This window comes from Neolamprologus brichardi, chromosome 9 (assembly GCF_056152115.1).
Source record: "Neolamprologus brichardi isolate AB-2024 chromosome 9, ASM5615211v1, whole genome shotgun sequence".
Taxonomy (NCBI): domain Eukaryota; kingdom Metazoa; phylum Chordata; class Actinopteri; order Cichliformes; family Cichlidae; genus Neolamprologus; species Neolamprologus brichardi.
In genome coordinates this window covers 39,441,219-39,457,460 of record NC_142112.1, presented here as the reverse complement: position 1 = coordinate 39,457,460, position 16,242 = coordinate 39,441,219, and the positions used below count along the sequence as shown (strand labels likewise).

Genomic DNA, 16,242 nt, shown 5'->3' with positions numbered 1-16,242 from the left:
CAGAGTCTAAAATTAACCGAGAACTCTTCAGGGTCTAAAATTAACAGAGAACTACTCTTCAGAGTCTCAAATTAACCGAGAACTCTTCGGGGTCTAAAATTAACCGAGAACTCTTCAGAGTCTAAAATTAACAGAGAACTCTTCAGAGTCTAAAATTAACCGAGAACTCTTCAGGGTCTAAAATTAACAGAGAACTACTCTTCAGAGTCTAAAATTAATCGAGAACTCTTCAGAGTCTAAACCAAACCAAGAACTCTTCAGGGTCTAAAATCAACCGAGAACTCTTCAGGGTCTAAAATTAACCGAGAACTCTTCAGAGTCTAAAATGAACCGAGAACTCTTCAGAGTCTAAAATTAATCGAGAACTCTTCAGAGTCTAAACCAAACTAAGAACTCTTCAGGGTCTAAACCAAACCGAGAACTCTTCAGAGTCTAAAATTAATCGAGAACTCTTCAGAGTCTGAACCAAACCACGAACTCTTCAGGGTCTAAAATTAACCGAGAACTCTTCAGAGTCTAAAATGAACCGAGAACTCTTCAGAGTCTAAACCAAACCGAGAACTCTTCAGGGTCTAAAATTAACCGAGAACTCTTCAGAGTCTAAAATGAACCGAGAACTCTTCAGAGTCTAAACCAAACCAAGAACTCTTCAGGGTCTAAAATCAACCGAGAACTCTTCAGGGTCTAAAATTAACCGAGAACTCTTCAGAGTCTAAAATGAACCGAGAACTCTTCAGAGTCTAAACCAAACCGAGAACTCTTCAGAGTCTAAAATTAATCGAGAACTCTTCAGAGTCTAAACCAAACTAAGAACTCTTCAGGGTCTAAACCAAACCGAGAACTCTTCAGGGTCTAAACCAAACCGAGAACTCTTCAGAGTCTAAAATTAATCGAGAACTCTTCAGAGTCTGAACCAAACCACGAACTCTTCAGGGTCTAAACCAAACCGAGAACTCTTCAGGGTCTAAACCAAACCAAGAACTCTTCAGAGTCTAAACCAAACCAAGAACTCTTCAGAGTCTAAACCAAACCAAGAACTCTTCAGGGTCTAAAATTAACCGAGAACTCTTCAGGGTCTAAAATTAACAGAGAACTCTTCAGAGTCTAAAATTAACCGAGAACTCTTCAGGGTCTAAAATTAATTGAGAACTGTTCAGAGTCTAAACCAAACCAAGAACTCTTCAGAGTCTAAAATTAATTGAGAACTCTTCAGAGTCTAAAATTAACCGAGAACTCTTCAGGGTCTAAAATTAATTGAGAACTCTTCAGAGTCTAAACCAAACCAAGAACTCTTCAGAGTCTAAAATTAATTGAGAACTCTTCAGGGTCTAAAATTAATTGAGAACTCTTCAGGGTCTAAAATTAACCGAGAACTCTTCAGGGTCTAAAATTAACCGAGAACTCTTCAGAGTCTAAACCAAACCAAGAACTCTTCAGGGTCTAAAATTAACCGAGAACTCTTCGGGGTCTAAACCAAACCGAGAACTCTTCAGAGTCTGAACCTAGCAGAGAAGTCTTGCAGGTTGCTGTTTTAAAGTTGGCATCTAGTATAAACCTGGCATTACTTTCAAAGTAAACAAAGGTACTTCGGGCTAATCTGTTGGTGTCTATGTGGTGGTCGCTGTAGCAGGTAGATGTGCATATTGGCTTTTACAGGAGTTTTATACCGAATGCCCTTCGTGACACAAACCATTTAGGGGATTTGTGTCCTTGCCTTGAATTGAACGAGCTTGCTCAGCGAATGTGTAATCCACCACACTACAGAGCCATGTGCTGGTTGCAAAACTAACACAGAGATAAAAAAAAATATCTGTCTTATTTATGACGGTTAAAGCCAATAAACATCAAACAACCTGTGGTTTTATCCTAAAATATACAATAAACAGCTATGAGAAGCCTGCAGTTAATCCACCATTTATAAACATTATACCTTTTTCTACAGAAAATGATTTTCATTTAGGAGGCTGTTGTTTGGGGTGATATTAAACAGCAGACAGATGGTGTGTGAGGCACATCCAAAAACTCCTTTACTGGGATCAACACTCTAAAAACAGAACGAGTCTTCCTCATGTTTGCTGTTTAACTTTATAGTTCGGTTACCAAAAATAGACTTCTCAATCAATCGCGATTTCGGACACGGGATCTCGACAGCAAAGGAGAGTATCTGTGGTTTCCTTCTGCCTTTACAGACACCAGCTGCCGTCCTAACATGGTAAGTGGGCTGGGCATGTTTGCATTAACAACACCCAAAAATAATTTGGGATGTTGTACTATGCTGTATCCCTGGATGGTGGGCGGATGGTGAAACTGTGGAAATAGCTGCTAATCTCGGTGAAAATCCTCCACAGTGGTGTGCGGTTAAAAAAGAAATGCTGCCCTGAACAGCAGGAGACGGCAAAAATCGAAGTTAAAGAGCCGCTGAAAGTGGGAGGAAAGAGATGAAGCGACGGAGGGAAACCTGGAGGTGGCCAGCAGAGCAGCTCAAACACAAAATGAGGTTTTCTCCTGTGAGGGAGAGAAAACAGGGGAAGAAAGATGAAAAGACAGAGGGCCTCGGACGTCACGACGCTGTCAAACTGAAATTCATGGAGGCTTCCGAGTGCCGGAGAGAAAGAGATGGAGAGCGAGGGAAGCCGGAGGATGAGAGGTGTTCAGGTAGATAATAAACTGAGCATAAGGAGCGCTCCATGCTGTTTCAGACTTTCCATTTGTCAGGAGATGAGAGCAGAGCAGCAGGCAGCAAAAACACATTTAACTCTCTGAACACCAGCGCCTCGGATAAACATTTAGTCCTGAAAGTCACGCCGCAGGAGGAAAGAAAACAGAGCCACGGCCAAACCACCAATCTCCCCGATCAGGCTGCTGCAGTCTCTGCTAAAGCTCATTCAAGTTTCCTAGAGGTTATTTTTAGTGTTCGACATGTTCATTTCATCACATGCACAGTTTTAGCCTAAGAAAGTAACCAATGAACCACAGCAGGGACACTGCTGATGACACTAACCAATGTCTGGATATGTAGTCCTGGTGCCCTTTGACCTCAAAGACCACAGACTTTATATCAAACATGGATGAAGCCACAGCGAACCACCTGCACTTTCAAACCTCACCAGCAGGTGAGGAAAAGGTGCAGAGCAAGTTATCAGCTAACAGTTTGATTGGTCAGCTGAATAAACTCCTCTTTAAAGATGACGTCTCCACTGTGCCCGGGTCTCTTCTTGGTACGGCGTGACTGAAACACCAAGCCCAGGAGGTTTCATGGAGGCATCTTATCTTTACTCGAACCACCTTTAGTCTGAATGGCCGAGGTCGTCACCCTGTCTGTAAAGGAGACCTCAGGAACCCTGAGGGGCGTGGCTTTCTCCCCTGATCTGACTGTGGTTGTAGGCGAGACGGCCTGTCAGATAATCTCCTTCAGTTAACCCAAAGTCTGTGGGGACTGATCCACTTCTGTGCTCACTGGAGGTTCCAGCTTGGTTTGAATACACACAGTGATTTTTTCCCTTTAATTACAGTCTTTTGTTTTAAGCTGCTCATCCAGGGTCATCTGATTACTGAACCTCCCTCGCAGTCCTTTATGTAACCACAGCCTGACCGAGATCACCACATTTCCATCCCGACGGACTGCAGACAAAGTTCGGTTGAGCGAGTTCATCTTCTACTTTCAAATGTCAATGTCAAAGAAATATAAACACTTCACCACTATTTACACGCGCCGATATTCAAAACACACAAATATCTGCGTGGCTGGCGAGTTTCTTTCTGGCCGCACGGTTGCCACAGAAACAAAGACGTTAGGGTTCATTACTGTGTGAAATCTTTTGCATCAGATGATGTAAACTTCAGGTGCATCATGTGTGGAGAGGTGAAGCCACTCCGTCACCGCTTCCACACGACACGCCGAAGACGAAGGCGTTTAGATCAGACGAACGAAGACTGAAAGAAAGAAGAAGGAGCTCGAGACAATTAACGGGAGCGTCTTCCATCAAGTTCAAACTTTCATCTGCTTTCATTCCTCCCTCTCTGTGGCGCCCTCTCTCTCTCGCTGGGCTCTTCCAGGAGGTTTATCAGTTTACATAAACTTCATCGCCTGAAGCTCAGAACCAAAACACATACAGTTTACTCTGTTCAGCACTTTCCTGTTATTTCTCCAGAGGAAGCCTGGCTGAGCTGGCCGGTTCCTCAGTGCACGTTAGAAACATGCAGATTATCCGTGTGGCAGCTTTAAGCAGACTGCATGCAGACTGGAGCCGCACCATTAACACCAATTTAATCTCGATCTGGATTTTGGATTCGCGCATTTCCCACTCCAGCAACAGAATGCAAAAGCAAATGAAGCGCTGACTAAATCAGGGCCTGACCACACGCCTGCACGAGCCAATCACAGCTGTTCCCTGCAGTGTGCAGTGCGAGGTCTCCTGAACAAGAAAGACACAAAGACAACAACAAGACAGAAGGCGAGGAGCTCGTTCCGGGAGCCGTGCAACATCAACTCAGTCGTCCATAAAACTGAGGCCGCGCATCGGTGTACCCATCCAGCTCACGGACACACCAAAGGCCAAGGATAAGCGTCCAGTAAAGGAAAACTTCCCGGACTAAACGCACGCCATCCCCTCGCTCAGAGGCAAAACCGGCGCTGGACACTAAACATGGAGGGGCCAGCAGAGAGACACGCTCGGCCTTCGGTCACGTCCATCCTGCAGGAGGTTGGTTTTATCATTTATCCTTTCCAAGGTTATTATCGTTAACGAAAACTAACGAAATAACGAAAACTAGAAGTGAAAAAACATTTTCGTTAACGGAAATAAAAATAAAAACAAAAAAAGGAAAACTAACTAAAACTATAATGAGTGTTCACAAAACTAACTAAAATTAACTGAATTTATAGCAAAAATGTGTTTAGTTTTCATTGATGTGTGCGTGTCATACAAGAGTCAAGGGTGAAAATGAAGTTTAGTTTCCAGATTTTTTTCTTGCTGTGTCTCATTATGCCAGCAGGGGGCAGCACGTTAGTCGAGTCGTCTGTGTCGCTGCTCCGTCCACGCGCAGAATCATGTCAGGAAAAGTCGGGAGCCAGAGTCCAATTTGGGATTACTTTGAATATGACTGTGTTTTGGATAAAGCAAGTGTCTTGTAGTGGAAACAGACAAATTATGAGGGACATTTCTAAAGGGAAAAAACCCCACAAACCTTAAAGTGCACTTGAAAAGCTCACACAAGAAGGCTAACCTAGCTTAGCTTGAGAAGGTAAGGGAGCACACTCAACCCTCATCCCCAGAAAACAGAAGCTAACCCCAGGCAAGGCAGCGTGATGCATCCCGAGACAACAGGACGGGGATATCTACACAACTGTGTGAGTCAATTACCTTCAAAAAGTTTATCAATTCACTTGAACCAAAATTACGAACACCCGGTGCTGCGAGAGTTAATAGTCTCATTGGGGCCAAGATATACATTTTATAGTTGCCTGGTATCAATGGTTGTTCATCTGCCTTTATTTATTTATTTAAAGAACCCATAGGTGGGAATGTGAGTTGTCTGTCTCTGCGTGTTAGCCCTGCGACAGACAGGCGACCTGTCCAGGGTGCAGTATGGTAGCTGGAATAGCAACATACCCAAGGATAAGCAGAATGACTGATATGATGAAACTGGGATTTTGTTACACTTAATTATTGCAAACACAACTAAAACTATAACTGAAAATAATCAAAACTAAACTGAAACTAAGGATTTTCAAAAAAATAAAAACTAAACTAAACTAGCAAACAATTGGTAAAAACTAATTAAAACTGATATAAAATTGAAAATCTGAAGTCAAAACTAAATAAAAATAAAAACTAATGAAAATTGCAAAACTATTAAAACCCTGATCCTTTCTTCTGTTGAGTTCACATCAACAACGAAGAGCAGTTTTCCTTTGACACAAAGATGTGATAATCATCCAGCCTTAATTAAGGTTATATATAAAGAAGCGACATTTCCTCTGAGATTCGAGCTCACTGTCACAGACCTGTGTCCCCTCTTCGTCTGATTGGCTTTCATCATCAGATATCTGCCTCTGATTGGCTCCTTCGTAACGTCACGCTGTTTAAAGAGTCGGTTTCTTGCCCTGACAGCAGCCACATCCTGGTCCTGTCCTCAGCCTCCAAAAACCTTCGTATGAACCTTTGTATCTGTGGGGTTTGGCTGTTGGGAGTTTATCTTCGACCAGCTGACTGTTGATGGTTTAGAGATGAAGATGGAGGTGTGAGCTGGTCTCGGTTGGGGTTGGTACCAGTTTGTTACGTGTCCGTGTAGACCAGCGTGGACCTGATGTGGATTAAAGCTTGTTTTATTTTTAGAATCTATCCAAAAAAACGCTGAAGACTTTGAGACGAGCGTCTCACAGCGAAGTCCTGCCGTGGACACTCGAGATGAGGTTCAATGTTGGCGTTTTAAAGCCTGGGTGATGAGCGAGGGGACGAAAAGAGCAGTTTGACTTCTATTATAGCTAGAGGTGTCGCCCCCTGCTGGACATTTTAAATGAGGCGCTCCTTCAGCGTCTCTCTCAGGCCTGGACGGCGTGTCCATGTTTTGAGGCGGCAGGAGCTCGGAGGCTCGCTCAACCGAAGCTTTAAATCTCCTGCACGCCGTCTCTGATCACTGCGGGCGGGGCTTCAGCGCCTTGCTCAAGGACACATCAGCATGGTGGGTAGTGTTTCGAAGGTCGGCGGCTCTGAATCTGAAACGACCTGCAGCTTCGTTTTGTGCCGATCCAGCCAATCACATTCCTCCACTGTGATTCTTCCCTTGAACCCCCGTCGCCCTCATTTGTCCCTCCCTGCCTCCCTTAATTTCCCTTCTGCTGCCCAGCTGAGTGTGTGTGTGTGTGTGTGTGTGTGTGTGTCTGCACTGTCAGATCCTCTTGTTTTGTTCCCCGTCTGTTTCAGTCTTTTCTTCTCCATCCTGCCGCCGTAACTCGCTGCTCTGTGTGCGAGACGCGAGCGACGGCGGCGTGCTGGTGAAACGTCCCGTGTTCGTTTCCCACAGTGCCACAGTCTCCGCGTCCTCGTTAAGCATTCATGAGTGTTTAGGAGCGCCGCAGGCCGTTTCCCCTGAACCCCTCCCCCCCTTGTTTTAAGTCCTTTTTTATAAGGTTGGGAATAAAAGAAGAAAATTTATTTGTCAGAGGAATGAATCACTTTCTCACCCAAACGCTGTGGAGGTGGGGTCCGCCTGCATCGACACAAAAGATCAATTTTAAACTCTTTTGTGCCGTCTGCTCGGGGGCGGATGGATATCCTCGATATCACCTGTGAATGATGTGACATCGCGTGTGATCACGTGCACGTTTACACCTGCAGGCTTACTGAACCGGCCCACATCACTCACATCAGACGCTGCTTCTTAATGCACACAGCTACGTCCACTCCGTCTGTGTGGATGTTGCAGCAAATTCACAGTGAGGTCAGATCAGGCCTCGGTCAGCATGTTAAAGGTTAAAGGTCATGGCAGCGTGGCTCAAGTTTGCAGAGCTGCATCTGAACAAAGACTGCTGGAACAGACAGGGATCCGAGCGCAGGAGCAGATCTGCAACAGGCTGAAAGAGGAGAGAACGGAGCTGCTGTGCAGAGCTCAGAGAGCTGTGCATGAACCAACGCTGCAAACCTCAACGAGCCGAAGCAACGTAATCGGTCCACAGTGATGACAGAGACTGAGAACATCACACAGGAAAGCATCACTGCTGAAGGAAGTTCTCTGAGCTGCTCGAGCACGGGCTGGACTGCAGCGCCTCGCTTTAACATGGAAGTCTATGGGGACTGACTCACTGCTGCAGCCTCTAGTGGACGACAGAGGAACTGCGGTCATCTTTCAGGTGCAGAAATGCTGCTCGTCATTCTCCCCAAAACACAGAAAGATAATAAAAACGATTTCTAAAACCATCGCTAACTTTACAGCCCAACAAAAGTCAAATTAAAGGGGAAATTGGCCAAAATGATGAACTTTGATTCTATTCAATTTGATATTTTATAAGAAAAAGAGGCCGAGTGGCTCAGCGATGCTGTGTGAACACAGGCTGCCATGACGGTACACCCCCAGACACTGATACTGCACCTCTGAAGACACACACACACACACACACACACACACACACAGACAGACACACACACACACACACACGCACAGACACTCACAGACACACACACACAGACACACACACACACACACACACACACACAGCTCATCCTGCCAGTTTTGAGCGCCAGACATCTCGAAAACGGACCAATGGGACGTCTTCGTTTACACTTCTCATTTACTGTCACTGTGCGGGTGACCTTGGAAATCCCCTTTACTCTAGGCTCCGCCCACCAGCTTTAACAAACACTGGCATATCGTCTTGTTAACTGGCTGTAATAATACAAGAAGCCCCGCCCACTCAGCACATTTGCAACCTATTAGTCGTCACCGTTCAAGATCCGCCATCAAGAAATGACGGAAAAGATAAAGGACGAATTACACGCCACAGGATTTAGCAGTGGCGTAAAGGCCTCACACACACACACACACACACACACACACACATGCGCACACAGACACACACACACACACACACACACTAATTAGAGAGCGAGACAAAGATGAAGGCAAACTGAAACATCCTGCTGTGTGTGTGTGTGTGTGTGTGTGTGTGTCTGTGTGTGTCTGTGTCTGTGTGTGTGTGTGTGTGCGCGTGTGTGTGTGTGTGGAGTTCCCTCGGTCTGTGCTGCGATCTCCTGTTTCACTCCGTCACACCCAAACGACACAGAGAGGCAGAGGAGATGAAAGCGAGGGGAGGAGGAGGAGGAGGAGGAGGAAGAGGAGCTGGTATTAAATTGCGAGTGTCGTCACGCCTCCATTGTTCCTGCTCCTCCTCCTCTGTTCAGCAGATCCGGGGAGGATAAAAACGCCTGTTCATTCGTCCGTTTGAGCGACATCTCGACACTTCTGACAGAATCTGGACTGAAACCTAAAAACTTTCACTTGTTTGGCCAAAGTCTGATTTCCCAGCAGGAAGCCTCCCAGCTCCCAGCACAGCAGCTCGCTAACAAGGCAGGCTCGGGCCGGGCCATTACCCACACCGATTACTGTAAACAGTATTACTGTATACACGCTGATATCACGAAACCTCATCTATCGCACCTTCTCTGTCCTCCAATCAAACTGACTCTCAGGCCAAGTTTGAAAAGTTTGATTTATGGAGACAAAGCTGGAGCTGCTGCTAACCCGCTAACAAAGAACCAGCAGCAGGCTGTGGGATTAAATTCATGTTTTTTTGAATGGAGTCTGGTGGAGAATAACAGATTCACGTCCCTGCCAGAAAACAGTCCAGTTATCCTGTTATGATTATGTCAGGTGTGTCTGCAGGTCAGCCTGGGGGCGTGGCCTGTAGTTAGCACCCACAGGTAAAACCCCACCTCAAACAAGCAGAATTACATCCTGAAAGATTTACACGGAAACAAAACCGAGATCACATTTTGGTGCTCAAAGGATTAAAGTTAGCATTATTAGGGGCGTGGCCTCTGTGACTGACAGGTGGATGGTGACACAGGTGGTTGTAGCTGCTAGCTGTCTGCTAGCTTCACCTGAACTGGGCCTCTGGACGTGTTTGTGCTGTAGGAGCCTTTTTAATGACATCATGTGACCAATAACATGGCTGCTGTGAGGTCACTGTAGTAACAGACTGCCCAAGGAGGCGGAGCTAAAATGCAGGCTTTAGTGCGAGGAACCAATAGCATGCTGTAAAAACTTTTTTTTTAGTTTAATTAAGTGTTAAAGACGTTCTTGTTTATCAAACTTGCAGAAACTGCATGAAAAAATGCTGTTCAATAAGAAAACAGAGTGTTTAAGCGTGCAGTCAATGTCCATCATCAGCACCGCAGCTGTGATGTTCACACACGGGGAACAACAGCCGATCATTAGAGTGTCAGCGGGCTCGGCTTCTGTCATTAACTGCTGCAGACGCACACACACACAAACACTTGCACGCACACACACGCACACACATGCACGCACGCACCCACAGATGGATGTGCTGGGTGGAAAGCTGCTGAAGAGGAGACAAATGAAGGAAACACTCGAGAAACAAAACTGACGAGTCTCAATAAGCAGACGAGGTGAGTGCGAGTCCTCCAGCGAGAGGTTATGAAACGACAGAGCACTTCAGACCAACGCCGGAGAGGCCGAGCACGGCCTCGCGAGCAAACCTCCACCAGCAGCCACGGCACCGAGTCACAGGGCCGTGTTTTTAGGGTTTAATTGTCCCAAACGTCAGCGGGATCCTGGAGAGAACAGGATTTCTTACACCTGGAGAAAACAAACAAAGTTTTATCACAATAAAAGCCTCCTGCTGAGCAGAGCTTTTAATGTGAAGCAGCACCAGCAGGAAGAAAAGACTGAAGTAGAGAGTTTGACTCTGACCTCAGTTTGATTTACAGACCACCAAATCACAACAACAGGGGTTTGATACTGTGAGCTAATCACCCTGCACCAATGAGCAAGCACTCGGTGACAGCGGGAAGGAAAAACTCCCTTTGAACAGGAAGAAACCTGCAGAACCAGGCAGAGAGGGGGTGGGAGGGTTCTGCATGACTGAAGGTCATTCCTCCGTCACTGCTCCAAGCTGCTGAAATTCCTTCTAGAAATCGGCTCATCATGCTTCTCCAACCCAACATGGCGCCGCGGCCTTCGGGTTCAAGAGTTCGACCAGAGGATGAAGCTCGGCGGGCGTGTTATTAATGTGTCATTAAGGACAAAGTGACGAACACGTGCAGCCATCACCTCCAATATCAGCACAAACTCTTCCTCCTCCTCATTCTTCCCATCGTCTCCCTGCATTCCTCCTCTTCCTCCTCTCGTTGCTCACTGTTGTCCTCACATCACATTGCCTTCTCCAGTCAATGAATTTCATCATGCAGCGTGTGTGTGTGTGTGTGTGTGTGTGTGCGCGTGTGCGCGTGTGTGTGTGCGCGTGTGTGTGTTGAGGAGGACGATGGAATATCATCATTGCATCAGCTCCAGATTTCCAAGAATAGAAGAAAGCAAACAAACAAAAGAAAGTACCAGAAAATATCCCAACAAGAGGAGGAGGAGGAGGAGGAAGAGGAGGGGGAGGAGGAGGAGGAGGAAGAGGTGCTAAAACGATGTGCAGTCTCTCTGCAGCATTCAGGGACGAAACGTGATGAGAAACATATCTACAAACATCTAACACGGCAGCAGCACCGAAGCAGCTCCAGCTACAGGAGGAAGAAATGATTCATGTTTACAGGCCTGACGAGCAACATCGACCACGTCATCACAGAAACACGCCCACTTTAAAAAGGTCCTGTTTACACACCGTCACAGGGTGGGAGGGGGGGTAAGAGTGTAAGTCATATTTAAAATTCATAATTACATAATTAATATTTTTTAACCAATCGAGTTCTGACCATCTGGGTTCGGCGGTTTGATGAAAATGATGGTGACTTGTTGGAAGTATGCGGACGCTGCACCGGTCCGTCGTGAAGAGGGAGCTGAGTGTAAAAGCGAAGCTCTCAATTTACCGGTCGATCTACGTCCCTACCCTCACCTATGGCCACGAGCTGTGGGTAGTGACCGAAAGGACGAGATCGTGGATACAAGCGGCGGAAATGAGCTTCCTCCAAAGGGTGGCTGGCCTCTCCCTTAGAGATAGGGGGAGAAGTTCGGCCATCCGGGAGGGGCTCAGAGTAGAGCCGCTGCTGCTCCACATCGAAAGGAGCCAGCTGAGGTGGTTCAGGCATCTGACAAGGATGCCTCCTGGGCGCCTCCTGGGTGAGGTGTTCCAGGCATGTCCCACCGGGAGGAGGCCCCGGGGCAGACCCAGGACACGCTGGAGAGATTATATCTCTCGGCTGGCCTGGGAACGCCTTGGTGTTCCCCCGGATAAGCTGGAGGAGGTGGCTGGGGAGAGGGAGGTCTGGGCCTCTCTGCTTAGGCTGCTGCCCCCGCGACCCGGCCTCGGATAAAGCAGAAGATGGACGAGTGTGGAGGAACCGTCTACAGAGAAAACCTGAGACGCTCCAGAATCTCTTCCATCTCTGGTCTCCTGCTGGTTGTTACAGGAAGTACTTCACTCTGTACTTCCTGTAACTCTGGCTCACACAGCAGCGCCCTGATGAAGCCGCTACAGTCGGACCTGTAAAGGACGGTGCGGGGGGGGGGGGGGGGGGGGGGGGGGTACAAACAAAGCTTCGTCTGCAGTACCATCCCACCAGCCCCCCTCACGCTCCACCTTCCCATCGCCCAAACTGGGAGATCCTAACATCTTTAACACCTGTCAGCATTCAGGCTGTGATGGCTGCCAGCAGCTAAGATTCATGGCAAATGTTGCTGAACACCAACAGATTTACATGATTATTGATTATTTTACTGTAGCAGAAGATTAAAACCACGGTCGAGTGTTCAGGCCGCTCCCGCCCAGCGTGTTTTTAAGGATCCCGAAGGCTTCATGTGTGAGTCGCCTTTTTCGTTAACGCTGCCCAGCTGCGTGTTGGCGGCTTCAGAGGGGAGCGAGGGTTTGAGTCTTTGAGGGCCTCGCTGCTCAGAAATCAATACTTCAGCTCTCTCTCTGTTTTTGGGGGAGTTTGTGGGGCTGCCGACGATGCGAGGACCAAAGAGATGAGAGGGGAACGAGATCTGAGGTTCACAGTCTGGATTTCACTTTTATCTTTGCATTCGTCACTTCTTCAGAGCGACTGAAATAAAGACTTTTCAGCTCCTGTTTGCAGGAGAAGCTCATCGGGACTTTGTTGTGCATCTCGACTGGAACATTCGGACCAACCTACACGCCGCTTTAGGAACGTGTCACGATTATTTTCAGATGTGCGTGACGTAAACGTAGTTGATCTCCCAGAAACAACCTGAAATACTCCGAGGATTCGACTTTTCTTCATCCTCGTCTTTAAATCGCTCCAGGAGCACAGCGTCTCTTCACTGGGGTCTTTTATTTTGAAGTGACAGGATTCTCTGTGCTGGTCTAGTGTTCGACTTCCTGTCCTGATGTGGCCGCCGTAAAGAAACAAAAAAAACCCGTTTTCAGTGATGTAGCACTCAAGCATCACCTTTAACAGCCTCAAAATGTGGCGCCCCAATCTCGTAGGTGACATCACCAGGTCACTATGGATACGGGCATCAGTCTACATCTCCAATATATTAAACTCCATCGTTTAAAGTGACACTTTCCGGTCATTTCACTGTGACAATGATGAGTGACGCTGCTGTGCATGAGGAAATGACCACCTCTCACTAACAGACACGATGCAGCGTATGAAAGGCTTGAGTCCCCTCTCAGCTGAGATAAATGCATAATTCAGCACATAAACTGCAGCTCCAGCTCTAATTAAGAGGTCTCCTTTGTAGATTTGCAGACCTGCCTCCTCTACAGCGTCTGTGTGATGTTCGCTGAGGCTGAGAAAGAGGAGGAGGAGGAAGAGGAGAGCGAGGAAAAACCTGTCTGCTTTCATCCACCTGAGCTACTCCCTCCTCTTTTTAATAGAGTTTGCTCTGCTGTGTGTGTGTGTAAAGCTAGGTAAAGCTATCAGGACCTGTGGGGGCAGCCGGGTGTAAAGAAGCAATAAAGGTGTGGGATTTCTCTGGGATGGAGGGAGGAAGGCTGCGGATTTTCACCGATCAAAATATGGAGGAAGAGCAAGAGAGGGAACGGGGGGATAGCGAGGTGAAGAGGAGGAGGTGGTGACGCAGGCTTTCATGCAGGGTGTTGCCCTACTTTTCAGTTCAGCTACTGTCTGGCTCAGGCTTTCCCAAAATCTCTGGTTCCCCCGTCAGTGCGTCAGAAAGAGCTCTGAGGGGAGCGCAGCACTGATCTCCTGCATCGGGAAACACTTCACTGGTCCTGCTTGAAGTTATTTAAAACTCTAACACGGCTGGCTCTGGAGGAAACAGCAGCAGAGATGCTGGATGTTGTTCATAAACTCTGAGCACTGATATCCTCACAAACCTGAAACACCGAGCAGAGATTTTCATGTATGTGAAACTTCCTGAAAATCCTCAGATACACGAATACAACACTTTCCTGCTTCTGTCAACACACTTGGTTCCAAACTGTCCTTCTCGAGTCGCTGCTCAGTGAATACATACATGTGATATCCTCATCTGAAGATGCAGCGTGACTTCTATTGTGAATAAATGTCCATAAATCTGCTCACAAATATTAGAAATAAAAGCTTTGAGTCTCAGAACCAGTTTGAGGACTTTTAGCGAGTTGGTTTCGGTCACATTTCATCTGTTTCTGGAGCTCATCCAGCTGTCATGAAACTCTCCCAGCACACCTGGGTGGGGGGCTCACGTGATCTTACTAGATTAACATGCTGACTTCCAAGAAGCCGGAGACTCTGCTCAGCCTCCCTGGCAAAGTTTACTCCAGAGTGACGCCGTTCGACCTGGCTGAGATCGGCTCTCTACCTTCACAGGTCTTCTGGAGGGGTCGTGAGTCTGAGCATCCGTCTTCATGTTTTGGAAAAGGCTAACATGGTGGTTACAGCAGGACGTTATATGCAATCAAGTCCCTGTATAAGTGTGAGCTGTGGGCGGTGCTTGGCACAAAGTAGACCAGTGCTGAGGGGCGCGTCTGTTTCAGGGACCACAGAGAGTTCTCTGGCAGGAAACTCTGGAGCCTCTGTAAGGAAGGTGTTACGACTGTTGTCGTAATTATATGTAAACTTGAGTGTCCAGGTGCTCCTCCGTGACTGGTGCATCCAGGGTGGATGGCTCGCACCGATTGGCTAAGGACCGGGAGGCAGCAGATAAGAAGAGACCGCCGGGGACTGCACTGTCATTCATCCTTTGCCCAACCCAACCGGCAGACCGTTCACTGTGTCACTAGGTTAATGTAGGAGCATGTAGGGGTGGATCGCCTTTTTGTTTGGTCAGTTTTCTCCTGTTTGTGTCAGGCAGGGAGGAAAGTGATTGTCGTTTGGTTTAGTTCTTTTGAGTAGGTAAGTTGTGTTTATTCCTGAGATAGGCAACCTTTTGTTTGTTGTTTTGGCCTTGGGTTCACCCTGAAGTTATGATTCGCTCCCTTCCTTTGTTTAACTGCACTTATTGTAAATAAATCACTGTCACAAAGTATTAAGTGTGTGACGTGCTGCTTGGGATGGACGGGGATGGATCACCCTTTATGTTGTGGTCTGGCCGCGCCTAGACGGGCCATAACAGAGGGTACTTGCTCCAAGTAAATACCTCAAGATGACAGGAAGGTAGAGCACGCGGTGGACTGCTCTGCGTCCACAGTGATCTGGACTGCTGTGGTGGAAACAGAGCAGCAGGTAGAGCCACATGGTCACGAGGTGGACCAAAGCCAAGAGGTCGTGGATGAAAGCGGCTGTGCTCAGCCTTGGCTTGAACAACAACTGTAAATGACCACGGCAGACCCAATGACATTTTCAAGCTTTTCAGCACTTTACTGTTGTCGTCTGCAGCTCTCCCGCTGCCAGCCACACATCTCCACAACCCACCCCAAACACAGGACCCATTACAATATTTAAGATTGCTGGGCACGACTGCAGATCGTGCCTCGCCACAACGGCGTTTTAACATGGTTGATCCACAAAGAGTTCAGGCGACGAGTCTTTGTTACCTCACTCACCATCTAAGGTAACCAAACCCTCACGCTGTGATTTCTAGAAACCCACGTAGCACTTTGTGGGTTCGATTTTTTGAAGTTCGTCAGCCAGCGTGACGACTTTATTTGTCCACCCCGACACATTCTGATAGGACACAGTTAGGCTAACAGGCTCGTCTTATTTTTGGCTATTTGATAACAAAAGTTTTCAGGATGTTCGAGTGAATAAAACTCTTAAAAAATGACCAGGACCACATCGGTGGGGAAAAAGCCGGTGATGGTGTCTTTGTGTAAACTGGACCTGCTAACAGCCACATTTAGCACAAGTTTAACAGGGATCATTTGGAAAACTTGGAGCAAGTTCATCCTCAATAAAGGGGCCGTAAAACCAAAATCAATTAAACTAACAAGAAAATAATTTGTTTGCTTGCTTCCCCCTGAAGAAAATCCATAACCACATAAATCACACACATGCAAACATGCCTACAATAAGGCAGCCGGAGAGGAAATAATCCAGTTAAACACCGTTTCAGGCAGTATGAAAGCCTCCGATTGGAGGAAACGGGATATTAACTGAGGTGGGGGATAAATCTCTACAACAGATCTGGATGTGACTGAAGCAGAAATGT

At 47.1% G+C, this 16,242-nt stretch overlaps 1 protein-coding gene across 2 annotated transcripts in view; it reads right to left on the bottom strand.

The window, feature by feature from the left end:
• lyrm4b (LYR motif containing 4) overlaps positions 1–16,242 on the bottom strand; it is a 44,572-nt gene that overhangs the window by 4,632 nt on the left and 23,698 nt on the right. Inside the window, exon 3 of one of the 2 annotated variants that reach the window (XM_087845685.1) lies at positions 12,953–13,029. The exons of the other annotated variant lie outside the window; for it this stretch is intronic. Coding sequence (XP_087701811.1) covers positions 12,964–13,029 — 66 coding nt within the window. The 3' untranslated portion in view covers positions 12,953–12,963. Of the gene's footprint in view, positions 1–12,952; positions 13,030–16,242 lie in introns of those variants that run through there. 2 annotated transcript variants of the gene reach the window in all.